Genomic DNA, 20,285 nt, shown 5'->3' with positions numbered 1-20,285 from the left:
ATGCTGATAGCGGCAACTGTGCTCAGTGCACTCTGTTAGTTATTATTTTCTTCGGAGTGATTTTCTGGTTTATTTTTTTTCAAGTTTTCTAGAATGACAAGTGTGTTTTTTTTTTGTAATCAGGAAAGAAAACATTTTTTTTCAAAAAATAAAATACCTATGCCGTTTTATCGTGTTATTCCCGCGAGCCTCGCTTGGGAGTTGCTGCACCCTCCGTGTACCTCCGCTTAACTCTGTCTGATTCTTGTTCAGGGTCTTAGCCTCACTGTTACTTTTGGGAAATCCCACAGCAGAGCAGACCTGGCCGAGGAGGTGCTCACTGGGGACACAGGCAGGCATCCCACAGAAGAGCTTGTCACACACAGCTCAGTGACGCGCCCCAGGTGTCCCAGAGAATCCACAACAAACTGCACTTGTTTCTTTGAAGAGCTGTGAAGCGGCCCTGCTATGGGCAGTCACACAGCCTGGCATCTTTGCTCCCTGCCGGCTACTCAGCAGCTTGTCCAACGACGGGAGAACAAAGTTCACCGGCCCCAATGCGCTTGAAATCACTTTGTTCTCTCCTCTCTCCCTTTTCCATGTTGCCTATATAGATGGAACCAATCTTTGATTGCTCTTCTGTGTGTACAAATAATGTGCAAACAAACAACTCTCTGACTGTACTTGTACTTCCTTGGATTTTCCTGGTAAATGGGGAGTCCCCGGACCGGGTCCTGTTCCTGCTCGTGTAGGGTGATGCCACCTGTCTACTTTGAGGGCTGCCATAAGAACCCACCTTCTCTTTATTTATTTTTTTTTTTGAGAAGGCGTCTCACTCTATTGCCCAGGGTGGAGTGCAATGGCACGATCTTGGCTCACTGCAACCTTTGCCTCCTTGGTTCAAGCGATTCTCCTGCCTCAGCCTCCCAAGTATCTAGGATTATAGGCATGCGCCACCACAACTGGCTAATTTTTGTATTTTCAGTAGAGACGAGGTTTCGCCATGTGGGTCAGGCCGGGCTTGAACTCCTGACCTCAGGTGATCCACCGGCCTCGGCCTCCCAAAATGCAGGGATTATAGGCATGAGCCACTGCACCCAGCCGAGACCCTACCTTCTGATGTCACTGTTCTAAGGATATTGCTGAGAAGGTTGCTTGTTGCAGAATCCTCTACATAATGACCCTTAGGAGAGATTCTCGCTGGTCTAGTTCCAAGAATGGTCGTATTTCCATGAGTGGTTGGTCCATTTTTGGTAAACTGTAACTTGCACTGTAAACTCTTCCCTTGCACTGTAACTGCTAGAGTAAAAATTGTGACTCATTCATTGATTTCATGATATGCTTTTTTTTTTTTTTGTATTAGTCTAATTCCCGATCCATTTTATGTCCCAACTTACCTACTTTTAATGCTTTAACCTCTCCTTTTCGCCTACCCGTAGTGCGTTTCATGGGCGATCCATGGTACATCATTTGGAGGACATGGCTGCTTGGGAAGAGACTGCCTCTCTCAGGCTCTCCCACAGCCTGCAGCACGTGCCTCCCCGTAGGAGTCCTCTGTGACCGTGATGGCCCTGGGCTGAGAAGTCCCGCATCACTTCACCCAACTCTCATCTGGCTTCTCTGGACACGTGGGCAGTTACTCAAGGGCCCTCTTAAAGAGCAGCGTCCAGGGCTGACGGGCCCTCCTGACTATCCTCCCTAGAGCAGCGTTGTTTAAAGTGCATCAGCACCATGGGCTGCTTATGAAACATGCAGATTCCTGAGTCTGTCCTCCACAGGGGATCAGAATTTCTTGGGGTGGGGTCCAGGAAACAGGCATTATTTAAAATAAATTCCCCCAAGATTCGAATGCATGCTGATGTTTGCAAACCTTTCTTTGAAGAAAATAATCCCAGTTTGATGTGAATAGAGACCTTTTTAGTCCTAGCTGGTCCCGAAAATCCTTTGAAGTCATAGTCACCTATATTTAAATTTAACCCATTATTGCCAGGATGCATGTTTGTCACCTGCTTTGGCTTTGACATATTGATCACTGTGTGTGTGCAAGTGTGTGTGTGTGTGTGTGTGTGTGTGTGTGTGTGCCTTGTACTGTTGGGACCCAGCAGAAGCCAATTATGCCCTATTGTTTATGAGGTACCTGCAGGGTAAGACAGGGTCACGTGCAAAATCCACTTCTATTCCTACTGCATTTACAATTCTTAGTGATAACAGTAAAGGTGGCCAGGCATGGTGGCTCATGCCTGTAATCCCAGCACTTTGAGAGGCTGAGGCGGGTGAATCACTAGGTCAGAAGTTTGAGACCAGCCTGGCCAATATGGTGAAACCTCATCTCTACTAAAAATACACACACACAAAAAAATTAGCTGGGCGTAGTGGTGGGCACTTGTAATCCCAGCTACTAGGGAGGCTGAGGCAGGAGAATTGCTTGAACCTGGGAAGTGGAGGTAGTGAGCCGAGATCACGCCACTGCAATCCAGGACTGGCGACAGGGTGAAATTCCGTCTCCAAACAAAAACAAAAACAGTAAATGCATTTTGATTATGAAAGTGATGATAATTATGATGACAAGTTCTACTGGGAAAACTGATATCAAAGTGATCAGAAACCCAGGTGTCTGTACCCTAGCATTTCCTCTCTCTTTCTTTTTTTTGAGATGGAGTCTTGCTCTGTTGTCCAGGCTGGAGTGTAATGGTACAATTTTGGCTCACTGCAACCTCCACCTCCCAGGTTCAAGCGATTCTCCTGCCTCAGCCTCCCAAGTAGCTGAGATTATAGGCACCCGCCACCACGCCCAGCTAATTTTTGTAATTTTAGTAGAGACGGGGTTTCACCATGTTGGCCAGGCTGGTTTCGAACTCTTGACCTCAGGTGATCCACATGCCTCGGCCTCCCAAAGTGCTGGGCGCCCGGCCAACATCTCCCCTCTTATGCCAGGCGGCTGAGCCCACACAAAGCTGAAGTGCAGTAGAGAGGGAGAGGTGATGATTTAGGGTTAGGGAGTAAGACAGTCCTGGCTTCAGATCCTGCCCCTCCACAGCCATGAGCTCGTCATGCTAACATGGGCAGCTGACACGTCCCTGTGGAGCGCTGGGTACTGGGTGCCTCTCCATGTGTTCTGCGTGTATAACCGCAGTCATGTCTCACAACAACTCAGGGAGATTGATCTGTGGGTATCATCTGCATTTCATAAGTGGGGAAACTAAGGCAGAGAGATGGTAGAGTACTTGCCTAAAGTCCCACAGCCAGGGATGGGGAGAGGTAGGATTTGAACCCAGAGCCTGGCTCCAGAGCATCGCCTTGCACCGTGCTGGGCCCTCTCATCTCTCCCTCCCTGCCACTCATACCTTTTTCTGCTCCATTAAGCAATTCTCCAGGTCTTGCACCTTTTTCTTTTCCTTCTCTATGGCCTCCTTTGCTTTGCGTTGCTCGTAGGCAAGGCTGCTCTCTGAGATCTGGAAGTCAATGGAAGTCGTTTGAGGGCCTGTGCCCTCAAAGGGAGATGACACCGCAAAGGGAAACCAGGTTGAGTCACCATTGAAGCCACCAAGTCAGGGTTTGGGAGAAAGATCTCAAAGAACAAAGCGCCCACTGGGGACAGAGGTGAAAACCGTGGCACGCCCGCCGTGGTGAGAACCTGGGAGCCATGTCTTAGTCATGTGCATAAAGGAGTGAGTCATCATTCAAGATCTCAGGGCTGGTGTTCAGGAAGTGACATGCTGGTGAGTGGTTGGGTCCTGCTGTTTGGCGTTGAGTCACTGAATAAACCGGGATGTGTTGGCACCAATGCTGGCCTTTGTTGGAAGTACCTGGCTCTTTGGGAGGTGGGGCAGGAGAGAGAATGCTGGGACGTGCCTTCTGTCCCTGCAGACCCATGCCAAAGGAGGACCCAGGCAGCCACTTCCAGTCTACAAAGTCATGGGTTTCCGAAATTCCTGTCTAGGTCAGCTTAGAGCTGAGAACACAAACCCCACAGACTTGGTGATGGGGAGGGAGTTGGAGGCCAGACTCTCCCGTACAAGCCCTGGGAGGTAAATAGTTAGGGTGGGCTTGAAAAACTCTCTCTGCAGCTAGCTGCTGTTGAAACTCTTGCAATTATACTCCCTCCCTAACAACATAAAGTTCACAAGAAAAGCATTTTAAATATATGTGTATATGTACAACAGAAGACCAGAGGGGTATGCACTGAAACGTAAATGATGTTTATTTGGGGGGAAATGGGATTATGGCAACCTTTTTTTTTTTTTTTTGAGATGGGATCTCGCTCTGTTGCCCAGGCTGGAGTGCAGTGGCGAGATCTTGGCTCACTGCAGCCTCTGCCTCCCAGGTTCAAGCAATTCTCCCACCTCAGCCTCCCAAGTAGCTGGGATTACAGTTGCACCACCACATCTGGCTAATTTTTGTATTTTTAGTGGAGACAGGGTTTCATCATGTTGGCCAGGCTGGTCTTGAACTGCTGACTTCAGGTAATCCACCTGCCTCCACCTCCCAAAGTGCTGGGATTTCAGGTGTGAGCCACTGCCTGGCTGTAGCCTGAGCTTCAGGACCCCATCCCTGGCCCGTATGTATAAGGGAGGCTCTGGGGGCAGCAGTGACCACAGTTTGGGTCTCACCGCTTAATGAGGCTGTTCCCGTGTCTGTGCTCCCTCTGCCTACCTGGACTCTGACCTCACTTCCTTCATAGGCTTGGCATCGTCCCACTGCCAAGGGCTTTGCTTAAGGCTGCGCAGCCCCCACCCTGCTGTACCCACTCAACTGCCCATCCCACCTGGACTCTGACCTCACCAGCAAGGATGCATCCCAAGCCACAGATGTACTGACTCCTCATATTACACCTTCAGGGCGGTTCTGCCACCAGACAGTTGAGGTCACAGAGAGGGCAAGGGGCTTGCCCAGGGTCACACAGTCTGTTAGGGCAGAGCTGAGAATTGAGTCCAGAATGGGCCCTTTAGCGCCCCACAGACTGCGGCTCCTTCCCTGCCTCTCCCACCTGTTTCCCTCCCCTGTGCCCTGGTGCCTCCCATCTTGGGCCAGCTTTGGTTTCATTCCTCACCCAGTCTCCCCTGTCTACCTCCTGGCAAGCTCGGTCCTGACCTTCACACCTGTGTCACTTTATCCAGTGGTCCTCTCTGCCCCCAGGCTCCTTTTCCTTTCCAGTTCTCACTGGAATGTCACTTCCTGAGTGGTCCTGCCCTGGGGCACTCTCCAGCCCGCTCCTCAGCTTTGGTTTTGTGGCCCTGGTGGATGTCTGTCTCCCCAGTGCTAGGATGGAAGGTCTGGGCAGCCTGGCCCTGGTCTGTCTTGCTCACTATGGTGTCCACGGCACCCAGAACCGGGCCTGGCACATGGTGGATGAATGAAACTGAAATTGGTGGGTGGATAAATGAATATTTATGGGCAGATGAATGAAGCCGAAATGAACCATCAGAGCCATCAGTTCTGTTTCTAGAAGTTCTGTGGGGGCCGGCATGTGTGTGTCTGTGCCACCTCTGTCCCCGAAGCCCAGCTCATGGAGATGCCATTGTGGGTCCCTGAGTGACCTCCTCCTGACCACCCCTCCCACCCCTGGCTCTTACTTCCGGACTGTGACCCAGGCACCCGGGCTGACCTGAGGGCCTGCTTTTCATGCTGCTCTGGGCAGGTGTGTCTGGGTAGGCCAGGTCCCTAGGCTGGTGGCGTTGGGTTGGGTGGATGTGGATGTCTCCAGCTCTGACCCCTCCTGGCCTCCCCAGAGTCTTTCTATCCTGGGGTGCCCATCTTCTTGCCCATTCCAGAAGGCACTGATCCCTGGGGCTTATTTGATGTGACAACCATGTGCACTTACTATACACCTGCCTGCGCCATCTCTCTTTGTGTTCTTTGTGTGTTTTACTCCTCAGCCAGTCCTGGGAGGGCCTGCCTCAGGGTCCAGGTCACCAGGAGGCCGGGCCAGGAGCAGTGCTTTCTCCCGTGGCCATGCCGGGTGTGGCACACATGCCGCTCTACTGTGAGGACGACGCTGGCTAAGTCACTGACCCCTGCTGAAACCCAGGGTTCTCTCCTGGGGAGGATCCCTCTTTCCTAGGTAGCTGAGCCAAAGAGCAGAAAAAGCTTCCCGAGGGCCCTCTAAGCTGCAGGGTGTGGTCCTCTGTACTTTATACCTGATAGCATTTAACCCAGTGAGCCAGGGACTGTTAGCATTCCCATTTTACAGATGAGGAAAACAGGGATGGGAATATGGTGATCTGCCAGAGGCCACACGGCCAGTCAGTGGCAGATCTTGGCCACTTCAAAGGGACGTGTGGCTCTGGCGTCTGCCCCATTTCCCACCGTACTCTCCCAGGGCATCTGGCTTTGCTGCTCCTTCCAGAGGGTTCTTTCCTGCTGCTGCTCATACCTCCTTCTGTTGGGTTAAGTGGTTCTCCAGATCCTGAACTTTTCTCTTTTCCGACTCCAAGGCTTCCTTTGCTCTCCTTTTATCATGGGCTATGCTGCTCTCCAAAACCTGGAAGTCAAGGACAAGTCCTCTTGGTGGCCTGCACATTTCGGGGGGGAAATTGCTACTAATAAGATAATAATAGTAACAATAACAGCCAGAGTGTCGGGGCGGCTATCAGATACGCCCAAGCCCCTGGCCAGCCCTTCGGTGTCACAGCAGCTCTGTCGGAGAAGTGCTGAGAGTGGCCCATTTTCCACATGAGGAAACTGAGGAACAGGAAGGCAGAGAGGGCTCAAAGCCACACCCTTTGTCAGCAGTGAGACCAGGATCTGAAGCCTGCATAGAGGAAAGCACAGAGTCGGAATATGGAGCTCTCAGGGAACGAGGGAGCAGTGAGGCGGCTTCCTATCACAGGCCAAACAGCCTTTCTGATCAAAAGAAGAGTCTCGGTAATAATGGAATTTTTGAGCCGGGCGCAGTGGCTCATGCCTGTAATCCTAGCACTTTGGGAGGCCGAGGTGGGTGGATCATCTGAGGTCAGGAGTTCAAGACCAGCCTGGCCATGATGGTGAAACCCCATCTTTTTTTTTAAAAAAATGGAATTTTTGGCTATGCGCGGTGGCTCATGCCTGTAATCCCAGCACTTTCGGAGGCTGAGGTGGGTAGATCATGAGGTCAAGAGATTGAGACCAGCCTGCCAACATGGTGAAAACCCGTCTCTACTAAAAATACAAAAATTAGCTGGGCGTGGTGGTGTGCACCTGGAGTCTCAGCTACTCGGGAGGCTGAGGCAGGAGAATCGCTTGAACCAGAAATGAATCTCTTCAACAGAATTCAGTTTCAAGAGAAGGGCAGTATGCCCAATTAATGAGCCACAATGTGCCAGTTTCTAGAAGGGATAAGAGATGTTCTGGTAGGGTGCAGGGAAGAAGGTGTGGCCCGTATTTGGTGGTCCTAATCAAGAAGTTTGTCTAGGAAGTTACTTGCTGCTAAGCTATTCAACTAAACAGCTTAATGCGAATCACCAAAGGAAATACATTGCCAGCCTGCTTCCAGTCACCACAAGAAAGGCTGCCTCGATTTTCCAATGGCTTGTCTTTCAAACACCAGGCTGACTGTCAGGCGTTTAGAACTCGGAACGTGATTTCCATGATAAGCGGGGGTTAGGGCCCCAGAAGAGCCTGAGAGCAGTGTTTAATCCAGAGTACGGCTGAGATATTACACACTTGGCAGTGAAAAATAGTCGAGAAAACTCCCACACTCTGCTGTCCCAACACTAGCCTTAAACAAAGCAGAAGAAAAGTGGCATCCGAAGAATTTCACGTTTATTTGGATCCTTTAAAGTGGGTTTCAGGGTAGGACATTTTCCTGTGAATGGTGAAAGAGACTTTGAGGCACTTCCTAGGGAATTAGAGTTGGCTCTGCTGTGTCTGACTCTGCGTCTATACTCGCCAGTCCTTCCTCTGCAGCCGGGACAGGTGCTACCTGGCAGAGAGGCCTTGCCTGGCTCACCCAGGCTCTACCTGCTCAGTTGCTGTGCTCCCAAGTTCACAACAGGTAATGGGAATTAACTTTGAACATGACCTCAAGACCCAGATTATGACCTAGTGATTCTGTCGTCCTTAAAAACCCTGATAAATGTGGCGGAAGATGCAATGAAAACAGAATCAGGCCGGGTGCAGTGGCTCACGCCTGTAATCCCAGCACTTTGGGAGGCCAAGACAGGCAGATCACTTGAGGTCAGGAGTTCAAGACCAGCCTATCCAACATGGTGAAACCCTGTCTCTACTAGAAATACAAAAAATTAGCCAGGCACGGTGATGTGCACCTGTAGTCCCAGCTACTCAGGAGGCTGAGACACGAGAATCACTTGAACCCAGGAGGCAGAGGTTACAGTGAGCTGAGATCATGCCACTGTACTCCAGCCCGCGTGACAGAAAAAAAGAAAATCAAATAGCCAATGGCAGTTGAATGGAGCCTGTGGCTGGGGCTGCTCTCTCAAGTTCCCCCAATAGGAAGCCACAGAGAGGTTCTGTCAGAAGTAGGCTGACATTTTAACAGACCAGGGGTGACCCAACCACAGATCCCCTCTGCAATGAAGCTTACATTTTTCTCCTGAGCCCCACGACCTCAAAGTCTCTAAATCCAAGGATCTTCCCCGGGCCTTTGCTGTTAGCCCCTTGAGGCATTTGACTCAAGTGACTCCTTGGAGACCCTCCTCCTCATCCGCATCCCTGGAGAAATAACTTGGGAGCAAACGTCAGTGACGCTCTGCAAGAGGGCTGCAGGGCACAGCTGTGTCAGACTCCAAGGGAGAACCTTTCCCTGTCGTGGGTCGGGTCAAATGGCACAGGCTTTGCCCAGAGGTCTTTTTGTTTCTCCTGCAGTGGTGGGTGGGCAAGGATTATACTTGAGGAGTGAGGGTTGCTGGAAAACAAACGCTCAAACAGAATAAGGGGCACAGGTGGCAGGAGAGACAGTAGTAACAGCTGCCATTTACTCAGCAATAATTCTGGAGACCAAATCTGAGGCCACAGCCACCCCTTCGAGAAGGGAGGTAGCAGCAGATCTGCCGCAATCAGGAAGTTTAGACCAGCTCGGATTCGAACTCGCGTTTCATCTGGCTGCAAAGCCCGCATTCCTCTGTGCTGTGTCAGGATTGAGGAATTCATGAAAGCACACGTGAAAAAGGATCAGGGATCTGAGGGTGACCACAAGCTAAACATGAATCTACAAATGTATCAGAGCTTTCCCAAAAGCTAGTTTAGATGTATTAACAGAAGTAGAACATCTTCAATGAGGGAGGGGAAGAGTTCTACCCTGGGCTACCATGGCTGGAGAATGGTGGTTCTGGCCACCTCCCTTTAGGAAGAAAGTGGGTGATGGGTGGCAAACTCAAATGCCTATGAAGCCCATACAGATAGCAAAAGTGACGTGGGCTGTGTTTAATGCAATAGGGAGTGGTGAGGACTGTGGCAAACTGCTGCTACCTGGTAAGGCTTCTTGTCCATTTTTGCTAGGTAGAAAAAAGGGCTAGATTTTCTGACTTTTCAGAAGAGGATGACAATCTGAACTTTTTTTTTTTGAGTTGGGGTCTCACTCTGTCTCCTAGGCTGGAGTGCAGTGGTGTGATCTCGGCTCACTGAAACCTCCACCTCCTGAGTTCAAGCGATTCTCCTGCCTCAGCCTCCCGAGTAGCTGGGATTACAGGTATAGACTACCACGCCTGTCTAATCTTTGTATTTTTAGAGGCAGGGTTTCACCATGTTGGCCAGGCTGGTCTCGAACTCCCGACCTCAGGTGATCCGCCCGCCTTGGCCTCCCAAAGTGCTGGGATTACAGAGTGTGAGCCACTGCGCCCGGATGAAATCTGAACTTTTAAATAGATTTTATGAGTTCAAAATAAAACATTCCAGGGCCAAACATACCACCCACAGGCCCTTTTTAATCACAAGCTACCAGTCTGTGACTTCTGGAGAGCAGCACAGGCCATAGCAGGGGGCCAGCGCCAGGCTGCAGTCCTGTGAAGGGCCTGAGGGACCAGGGGGCTTAGGCCTGGGGAGCAGCAGACGCAGGGTCCCAGGGTGCCAGCGCCTCTGTTTTCACACATCTGAGTCATCGTGTGGAAGAGGAAGTGGACGTGTCTTGTGGGAGCACAGGGGAGGGTGGAGGACTGATACTCTTCTAGGGCATAAGTTTGACACAACTCAACCTAAAGGGAAAACTTTCTGCCAGCCTGAGGCATCCATGCTGGGACGGACTGCCCTGGGCTGGAGAACATTCCTCAGGGGTGGTGCTGAAGGCCGGAGGCTTTTAGGATGCTGGTGGAGGGTCCGTGCAGCCCTGAGGTCCCATGACTCTGTCATTCTCCCGATTCTGTGCTTTGGAACACAGAAGATGCCCATGTCACCATTCCCAACTCGTCTCCCAAGCTCTCTCTCTCCCTGACGGTGTTTCACACTGTTTACAACTTTTTCCCAATTGGTTGTCAAGGCTACAACTCCAGGGTTCTCTGCTTGAGTCTCCCACGCTTCCCAAAGTAGCTGAGCCCACCCAAACGCAAATTACAGAAGGAAGCCTCCACCATGCTCTCACCCCCATCGTCGGCGGCTCTCAACTTACTTCCATATGGCTCTCGAGCCAACTGGGGCTCGAGTCGACTCTAACTCCCCGAGCGTACCTCCTTCTGGCGGGCCAAGCAGTTCTCCAGCTCTTGGACTCTTGTCTGTTCTTCCTCTAATGCTTCCTTCACTCTGTTCTTCTCCTGGGTCATGCTTTCCACCAAAGCCTGATCATTGTTTAACAGACATGGTTACCATGGCAGGAATCTGGGCTCTGCCAGGCACCACATAGGTAACCTCTTCCCTTCTGACTGCACTTCCCTGGGAGGACTGTGGGCTGCGCCACCCGGGAGCTCAGAGCACGGGCCGGTGGGCCCAGACCAGAGCCCCAGATCCACCCTTCCTAGCTGCAGAGCCTTGATTCGGGCTGGAGCTGACTCTGTCTCCCTGAGACGTGTACCTTCCTCTGCTGGGCCAGGAGATCCCCCTGCTCTTGCCTTCTCTTCCGTTCTTTCTCTAAAGTCTTTTTTGCTCTGTTTCTCTCTTGAGTAATGCCTTCCTCCAAAGCCTGGAAACCAATGACCATTGTTGAATAGACAAGGTTACCATGGCAGGAATCTGGACACTGCCAGGCACGGCATGGGCGACCTCTCCACTCCTCACCGCACTCCCCTGGGGAGGCTGTGGGCAGCCTAGGAGCTCAGAGCATGTGCTCTGGAGTTGGGAGACCCAGGGCAGGGCCCCAGGTTGACCCTTTCTAGCTGTAAGGCACTGGGTAAGTGAAGCTATCAGAGCCTCAGTTTCTCTGCTTGTACAATGGAGACAGTAATCATTTTCCTGTGCTGGGTTGATGTGGGGGGTGGATGGTTTGATGAACACGAAATGCTTGGTGCAGTGACAGCCGTGGTTTCCACCCTGCAGAGGAGGAAACAGGCTTAAATTAAGGAATCCACCCAGTTTACTAGTAAATCACATGAGCAAGGGATTCTCACTCTGACCCATTTGATTCTGAAGCCTGGGTTCTAAACCAGAGGTTAGCAAACTATGGCTTACAGACCAAATCTGGTCTGCTTTTGCAAACAAAGTTTTATTGGAACACTGTGCTGGCTGTGTATTGTCTATGGCTGCTTTCGTAGAAGAGCAGCGAGCACCTGACCTGCAAAACTGAAAATATTTACTATCGGGCTCTTTATGGGCCCATTTTGCCAATCCCTGATCTAAAGCATTGGTGTGTGCACAAATCAAGTGGCTGCTGTCAACAATTGGTAATAAGAATGCTAGATTGATAAAGGAACCTACAATTTTTTGTTTTGTTTTGTTTTTTCCATTGAAACAAAGTCCTCAGCCAAGTCAAGATTCATGAGAGGGAGCCTGCTTAACGAGTCTGGACACATGTATTTTCAGAAAGGGCGGGTGATGGGAGTCAGAAGGTCTCAGGAAGGTTCAATCAAAGTCAGGACACTTGGCACTGAAGTCTAAGAGGTAACTTTCCTAGTAGTCCCCAGGGTCAAGTCCATCAATCTGAGTGCTGGAGGAAGGGTGACCTTCGAGTGTCACAGTCTGTCTGGCAGGTACCTGATGTCGCTTCCTCCCTCTGCAAGGAGGGTGGGGTGCACTGAGGTTTGCAGGTTTGAAAGAGGGGCTGACGCTAGCTCTTGAAACACTGCCAGGGCTGTGTCGCCGCGGGTGTCTAGGAAGCCCAAGCAGGCATCCAACGCAGTGTTTAACATGGGGGTGCTGAAAAACCAGACCCTGACAATGGGAAAAGTCAATCCAAAATTAAAAAGAGAAATAAGAAATAAGGCCTTTGGAATGCCGATGTTGAAAGGAGAAGGTAATCAGAGAGGAGGGAGGAAGTCGGTGGAGAGTTTTGTGAAGATTTTGAAGATTTCTAGGTACTTTCTGGTTTTATTTTCTTCTCTACGGAATGAATGGTGCTGGCTTTTTCCATGTCTAAATGCTCTGCAAAATGTGCCCGCCTTGATTTATAGCTATCATTAATATTACCTTTATGCGGAGTGTACATGATTTGGTCGGATGGCTCTTCCTTTCTAATCTCTTATTTCACGAATGCAGAAAAGCAGAGTAAGAGGCGAAGAGAAGAGGGAGGAGGAGACTGATGTCTTGGGGTAACTGGACACACATGAGAGGATGGAGGTGAAAGCCGCAGAGGTCTGGAGGGCAGGTGTGTGTGACAGAGAAGGAGCTGGGGAAAGATGGGGAAGGTGGCAGGTCCAGTCCTTCTCTGGGGAAGGAAGGAGATGTCTTGGAAGAGTCGGGGTCCGGTGGATTTGGGGCCGCTGTCTTGAGGGAGCTGTGGGTGGGGGGGGGGGCACCACGCACACGCTGCTTCACACCCACCCACAACAGTGGCTCGCAACCGTGGCTGCACTTTGAGATCACCCAGGAGTGCTTACAAATTCCAGAGCAGGGACCACACCCCCACCCCACTTAGATCAGAACCTGGAGAGTGAGGGGAGAAGTGTAAAGCATTAGTATTTTTTTAATTAGTATTTTTTAATCTCCTAAATGACAAAAGTCATACAGACAGTAAAATTCATGGGAGGGGTCCCTGAATGTCAAAAAGGGCCAACCCGGCTGGGCACGGTGTCTCACGCCTGTAATCCCAGCATTTGGGAGGCTGAGGCAGGCGGATCACAAGGTCAAGAGATAGAGACTATTCTGGCCAACATGGTGAAACCCTGTCTCTACTAAAAAATACAAAAATTAGCTGGGCGTGGTGGCGCACCCCTGTAGTCCCAGCTACTTGGGAGGCTGAGGCAGGAGAATCACTTGAACCCAGGAGGTGGAGGTTGCAGTGAGCTGAGATCACGCCACTGCACTCCAGTCTGGGTGACAGGGTGAGAGTCTGTCTCAAAAAACAAGCAAGCAAGCAAACAAACAAACAAAAAGGGCTGGCCCTCGGGTATGGTGGCTCATGCCTGTAATCCTGGAACTTTTGGAGGCTGAGGTGGGAGGATCACTTGATGCCAGGAGTTTGAGACCAGCCTGGGCAACAGAGAGAGAGAGACAGAGACCCCATTTCTACAAAAAATGAAAATATTAGCTGGGCATGGTGGTTGGTATGTGTCTATGGTTTCAGCTACTTGAGAGGCTGAAGTGGGAGGATCACTTGAGCCCAGGAGTTCAAGACCAGCCTGGGCAATGTAGCAAGATCCCACCTCTACCAAAAAAAAAAATAATAATTAGTTGGATGTAGTGCCATATGCCTGTGGTCCCAGCTACTTGGGAGGCTGAGGTGGGAGGACCACTGCAGCCTGGGAGTTTGAGGTTGCAGTGAGCTGTGATCACACCAGTGTACTCCAGCCTGGGCAACAGAGCAAGACCCCAGCTTAAGAAAAAAAAGGAGGTAACTCTAGGACAGTGACGAGAATCAGCTCATTAGATGCAGCTCCTGGCCCTCTCCAGATGTTCTGATTTAATGGGTCTGGGGGTGGGGAACAAGATTTGTATTTTTAGCAAAGCATCCGGGTGGTTCTTATCAGGAAACTTTAAGAAAACCTTCCTCTAAGACTTCGCCCTATGAAAATGTAGATCTGCAGACTGGCAGCATCAGCACCATCTGGGAGCTTATTGGAAATGTGGTGTCTCCGGCTGTGACCCAGGCCTGCTGAGACCCAATCTGCACCTTAACCAGATCCCCAGACAATTCCTGGGCACCTCGGGTTTAAGAGTCGCTGCTGTCTTCAAACTGACCTGGTTTCTAGAAAAGTCAGTAGCAATTCTGGCTATTTGTTTCCCCTGATGTGCATAAAGAGAAAGCAAAAGACTGAAATTTGTCATCTGAAGTTGATCCTGTGCACATTTAGAAACAGTCTGTCAGCTACAAACCAGGACCCGCAGCGATGACTCAGTTTTATAAAGCCAGCTGCAATGCATATACAAACAAGGCAACGTTTCCTGAAATTTCAATCATGCTGCCTTTTCAAGTTGATTTTGCTGTGCGTTTTAGAATTCAAACTTCAGGTTAAATCCTCCCCAATTATTCACTCTGTTTAATTAATTTAGTTCCACAGCACCAAACCGAATAGCCGAGATTTCTCTGTCTAAGCACACACCCTCAACTTCCCATAGAAAAGACCATTTTATCAGTTTCCAGTAGTGAAGCAAATGGCAGGGACCGCCTTACCGCCTTCTCTTCCATCAGTTGCCTGATTCTGGCATTCAGCTTCTCCTCTTGCTCTAGCATCTCCTTGTTCAGCTTCTCCTTCTCTGCCAGATGCTCCCGCAGCTTTTCTTGCAGTAAAGACTGCTGAGTTTCCTGAGAACTGAACTTGCTCTAAAATGAGAGAAAAGCAAACAGATGCTGATGGGGGACAGGCCTAACTAAAGAATCTTTCCACATCTGTTTACCAATTGTTTACCTTTTGGGGGACAATGGGTTCCCGAAAAGTTTCTTAAAATCACAGAACAATGCAGCATGCAGTGGTTAAGAATTTAGACTCTGGATCTAGAAAGAATCCAGCTCTAGTTGTTTCTAGACGCTTCCTTATTTAGACAATGAAGTTAATAACAGTATCGACCTTTTAGAGTTGTGAGGATTAAGTGAGATAATGATGGAAAGCTTTTGGCACAGTGCTGAGCACATAGTAGGTGTTCAGTAAGTGGTGGGTGGGTATGAGAAAAAAAGCAGTCATGCAGGAGCCGGGAGGCCTGAACATTTGTCTTGATTCTTCACCTATTAGCTGTGTGACACTGAAATTGTCCTTATCTGAGAAATGAGGAGAAGGGATTAGGCCAGGGGTTGACCAACTGTAGCCCACAGGTCAAATTGGGCCCACTGCCTACTTTTGTAAATAAGGTTTTTTTGTTTTGTTCTGTTTTTTTTGCTCTGTCGCCCAGGCTGGAGTGCAGGGGTGCGATCTCAGCTCCCTGAAACCTCCGCTTCACGGATTCAAGCGATTCTCTTGGCTCAGCCTCCTGAGTAGCTGGGATTACAGGTGCCCACTACCATGCCCAGTTAATTTTGTATTTTTATGTTTTGTATTTTTTGTAGAGACCATGTTAGCTAGGCTGGTCTCAAACTCCTGACCTCAGGTGATCCACCCGCCTTGGCCTCCCAAAGTGCTGGGATTACAGGCGTGAGCCACCACACCCAGCCGTAAATAAAGTTTTATTGGAACAGTGCCATGCTTATCGTGCCCAGCACTTACATATTGTCTATGGCTGGTTTCATTTTACCATAGCAGAATGGAAGAGGGGTGAATATGGTCTGCAAAGTCTCAACTATTTACTATCTGGCCCTTTATAGAAAAAATTGCCAATCCCTGGACTCAAGCCTCTGTGGCTGACTGGCATGGTGGTCCCTTCTTCACCCCACTCTATCCATGTCTATGGCTATGTAACTTGCAGTGCCTGCCCATATTTTGCCTCCAGACACTGAACTCAGCCATGTGACTTGCTCTGGCCAATGGGATGTTAGCAGACATAACACAACCAGAAGATTGAAAAACACTATGTGATTGGGCCGCTTTCTCTTATAGCCCTGCAGTTTCCTGAGAACAGCCCAGGCCTGCCTGCTGGGACATGAGAGATGCATGGAGCTGAGTCACTCCAGCTGAGGCCAGCCTAGATCAACCAAAGGTCAGCCAACACCCAGACAAGGTCAGCAGAGCCACCTTGCTGCTGACCCCAGACACATGAGCAGTAAATAGCAATTGCTGAATGCCAATGAAGTTTTGAGGGTGTTGATTATATAACACTGTTACGGCAATAGCTATCGGAATGATATAACCCCTAAAGCTCATTTGCCTCTAGAATATTTCTTTTCTTTTGGTAATTCTGCTGCTTGTACTATAGATAGCTATACTTTGTCCACTGCATTTAACAAACACAGTTTTCAAAATCTGATAGCATTAAGGCCGGGTGCAGTGGCTCATGCCTGTAATCCCAGCACTTTGGGAGGCCGAGGTGGGTGGATCACTTGAGGTCAGGAGTTTGAGACCAGCCTGGTCACCATAGTGAAACCCTGTCTCTACTAAAAATGCAAAAATTAGCCAGGTGTGGTGGCAGGTGCCTGTAATCTCAGCTACTTGGGAGGCCGAGGCAGGAGAATCACGTGAACCTGGGAGGCAGAGGTTGCAGTGAGCCGAGATCGTGCCACTGCACTCCAGCCTGGGCGACAGAATGAGACTCAGAAAAAAAGATCTGATGGCAATAAGTCGTCTAAGCCTTTGACAGAGGAAAACACAGTGTGGTTAGCTCAGGAGGCCAGACAGAGGGCAGACCCTGCCATCGTCCTTACCCTCCTGGGAGATCTTAGCCAACCTTTTTTGTGCCTCTTTGTGTGCAAATGGAGAAATCATTTTACCTACTGGAGGGTGTGGAGTGACTAGCTGATAAAGAAAAAACAGGTTTCAAATGCACAGTGCTATATAAATGCCAAGCAGGGGCCGAAATAAACTTTGGAAAAAAATAAATTAAAAGAATTACCTGAAGTTCCTGGGTCTGGCTTGTAAGTTTTTTATAATGTTCCAGAAGATATATCAGATACAAAGAGAACCCTTAAAAAAAGAGAAGCAGGAAGAATGTAAGTATCAATTCAATTCAACTCCAAAGCTTGCAGACAGGTGGATGAAGGCAACATTGCCATCCCATCAAAGCAACATGAACTGTCATCCAACCTGTGATTTTAAGATAGTGGATAAGCAGCCGGGCATGGTGACTTAGGCAGGGCATGGTGGCTCACGCCTGTAACCCTGGAACTTTGGGAGGCTGAGATGGGCAGATCACCTGAAGTTAGGAGCTCAAGACCAGACTGGCCAACATGATAAAACCCCGTCTCCACTAAAAATAGAAAAATTAGCCGGGTGTGGTGGTGCATGCTTGTAATCCAAGCTACTTGGGAGGCTGACACATGAGAATTGCTTGCACCCGGGAGGCAGAGGTTGCAGTGAGCTCAGATTATGCCACTGTACTGCAGTGTGGGCGACAGAGCGAGACTCAGTCTTGAAAAAAATAAAAATAAAAATAAAAAAGTAGCTGATAAGCCTTGCTTGAGCTCACATCCAACTTTCTTTTTGGAGGTGGAAAATAAAAACCCATCAACAGGACACCTATTTACTGTCTCCTGTGTGCGAAGCGTGGTGCTGAGTGAAGGGAATGGTCTAAAGCCAAGACCTCCAGGGGCTGCCAGTTTAGTCAGACAGACAGAAGTAAATGCTTGCTGGAAGCATGCGGTGACCCCAGGCGCCATGTGAGTGACTGCTGAAGGAGAGGGGAGGGTGAGGGTCTCAGAGGAGGGAGAGATCATTCAACTGGAGCAAGCAAGTAAGGCCACTTGGTTGAAGAACCAGTGGGTGTGGGTGTTGAGGGGTGGGCAGAATTCAGTGAGCCAGAGGAGGGTGCTTCAGAATAGGGGTGCATGGGGCTGAATGATGACCCCCTACAATTCCAGGTCTGAATCCCTGGAACCTGTGGGTGTGACCGTACAGAGCAAAAGAACTTGGCAAATACGATAAAGTTCAGGATTTTGAGATGGGTGTTATCCTGGATGATCTGGGTGGTCCAATGTAATCACATGGCTTCTTAGAAGGAGACAGAAGGAGGCTTGACCACAGCCAGAGGGGAAGGTGACGTGATGGAAGCAGAGAGAGACTGGAAGATGCCACATCACTGGCTTTGAAGATGGAGGAAGGGGCCACGAGCCAAGGAATGCAAGGAATGAAGCTTTAGAGGCTGAGGAAGGTCAGGAAATGCATGCCGTCCTGGAGCCTCAGGAAGAAACCAGCCCTGCTGACTCAGTGAAGCCAAATTAATCCTGAAGCCACTCTCTTGTGGTCATTTGTTACAACAGTCACAGGAAGCCACAGCGTCATGCGGGGATGTGGGGTGGATGGGGCGGGACTAGGAAAAGGCAGTGCTCTTCCGGGTAAGTGCTGAGCTCACTTGGGCTGGAGGAGATTATGGGAGAGGGAGGAGCAGATGGTAGAGGAGGCGTGGAAGGGCGAGGTCAAGCTGTGACAGGCCTGAAACCATCGCCTTGAGGGTGGAAACTTGATTTAACATGATTGAAATGTGCCCAGTGGGTTACCATTTTATAGATGAGGCAGTGGCGTTCTGAGACTCAATGCCACACAGCAGGCCAGTGGCTGAGCCAGGACTTGGCTCTAATCCGTGTGACTCAGGGTCTGAGTCACTCCTATTCCAGCAGCTGACAGAACAGTGAAGTGGCCTGATGAAGAGCTTTTTTCCAGAAAAATAACTGGGCTGCATTGGAGAGGCTGGAGCTGGCAGGGTTTGTTTGCTGCAGCACTGCTGCTACGGCGGGCCATATTGCTGTATTGCGCTGCTGATACTGTCGAGTCTTTGCTGTGGGGCTGTCTTAAGCATTGGGGGATGGTTAGTAGTATCCCTGGTCTCTACCTGCTGGATGCCAGGGGTACCCCCCATCACCCCACCCTGGTTGTGACAACCAAAAATGTCACCAGACAATCCTGGATGTTCCTTGTGACAAGCTCCCCTCCTCCGAGTGAGAGGCAGGGAGCTCTGCTAAGAGCCTGGGGGACGTCGGGGTATTCAGTGCTAATCCCCTAACTGAGGGTGGGAGAAGCAGGAATGAGAGGGAAGAAAGGGAAAGAAAGCCTTTTTAAGGGGTAGAATGGTGGCCTCGCCATCAGACCAGAGACAGACAGGTTGGGGTGGGGGTGGGGTGTGGCAGGGAGAGAGAAGGAGCCCCCCTGGCTGTTTCAGACATGGTGAATTGGAGGCACTGGCAGGACTCCAGGGAGAGATGGTCAGCAGAGAGATGGACATGCTGATTGGCAAGGCTGGCCCGGCCCAGCCCAGCCCATCCCGGGTCCTTGTGTGAACTGAGAAAGAGCCCCCTTTCCTCCTGTGGCCATAGCTTCTGGCCAGGGACCCCCCCCTGCTGCCTTGGCTGGGCCCCCTGCACCACATTCCTGGCAGCCCCGCCTACAGAGGCGTCCGTGTGGATAACACACACAGGAGTGGCTGGGGAGGCATGGGAATGGAGAGTTTCTTCGTGAGAAAGGAGATGGGGTGGACCAAGGGCTGACTGCAGAGAAGAAAACACCCTCGTTAGGGACAGGAGTTGGTGAAGGGGGCTGCTGAGAATGAATGGGAAAGATCAGGAGAGAAGCAGGGTGCCCAGGGCCTGGAGAGCTGAGGGGCAGAGGGTTTCAAAAAAGAGAATGAAGTGTTGGGCGGCTCAGAGACACAAAAGTTATATATGTTGGTTACAAAAACCCAAATGTTACAAAACTTCCCAATGTGGGAAGTGTTTGCTGCTGTGTCTTCGTGTTCTGCACAGTGGCTGGCACACAGTAGCCCTCAGTGAGCGAACACCTGTTGAACAACTGAATGAAAATCAAGGTCCAGTGCAATCCCACCCCGCTGGGATAATACTCTTTTTTTTTTTTTTTTCTGAGGCGGAATCTCGCTCTGTCACCAGGCTGGAGTGCAGTGGCATGATCTCAGCTCACTGTAGCCTCACCTCCTGGGTTCAAGTGACTCTCCTGCCTCAGCTTCCTGAGTAGTTGGGACTACGGGCATCTGCCACCACTCCCAGCTAATTTTGTATTTTCAGTAGAGACAGGGTTTCACCATGTTGGACAGGATGGTCTCAATCTCTTGACTTCGTAATCCACCTGCCTCGGCCTCCCAAAGTGCTGGGATTACAGGCATGAGCCACTGTACCCGGCCTGGGATAATACTCTTAACAGTTTGAAATCTTTTTCTCCAGGTTGTTCTTTCGGTCAGATGTGACATTTTTGAAAAATAAAAGCACATGGAGCAAATTGCATTGCAACTTGCTTTCTTTTCACTGAAAGGCACAGCGGATCTTGGAT

At 50.1% G+C, this 20,285-nt stretch overlaps 1 protein-coding gene across 1 annotated transcript in view; it reads right to left on the bottom strand.

The window, feature by feature from the left end:
• Positions 1–20,285, bottom strand: part of FHAD1 (forkhead associated phosphopeptide binding domain 1) — a 157,539-nt gene that overhangs the window by 48,882 nt on the left and 88,372 nt on the right. The window contains exons 14-18 of the mRNA XM_021668394.2: positions 16,909–16,979; positions 14,606–14,755; positions 10,575–10,682; positions 6,353–6,460; positions 3,324–3,431 (exon numbers count right to left, since the gene is read on the bottom strand). Coding sequence (XP_021524069.2) covers positions 3,324–3,431; positions 6,353–6,460; positions 10,575–10,682; positions 14,606–14,755; positions 16,909–16,979 — 545 coding nt within the window. The remainder of the gene's footprint in view (positions 1–3,323; positions 3,432–6,352; positions 6,461–10,574; positions 10,683–14,605; positions 14,756–16,908; positions 16,980–20,285) is intronic.

This window comes from Aotus nancymaae, unplaced genomic scaffold, assembly GCF_030222135.1.
Source record: "Aotus nancymaae isolate 86718 unplaced genomic scaffold, 86718_ANA_hifiasm-v0.15.2.pri h1tg000053l, whole genome shotgun sequence".
In the NCBI taxonomy this organism is placed as follows: Eukaryota; Metazoa; Chordata; class Mammalia; order Primates; family Aotidae; genus Aotus; species Aotus nancymaae.
The sequence above is the reverse complement of the archived record's forward strand: the minus strand, read 5'-3'. Positions and strand labels throughout refer to the sequence as shown.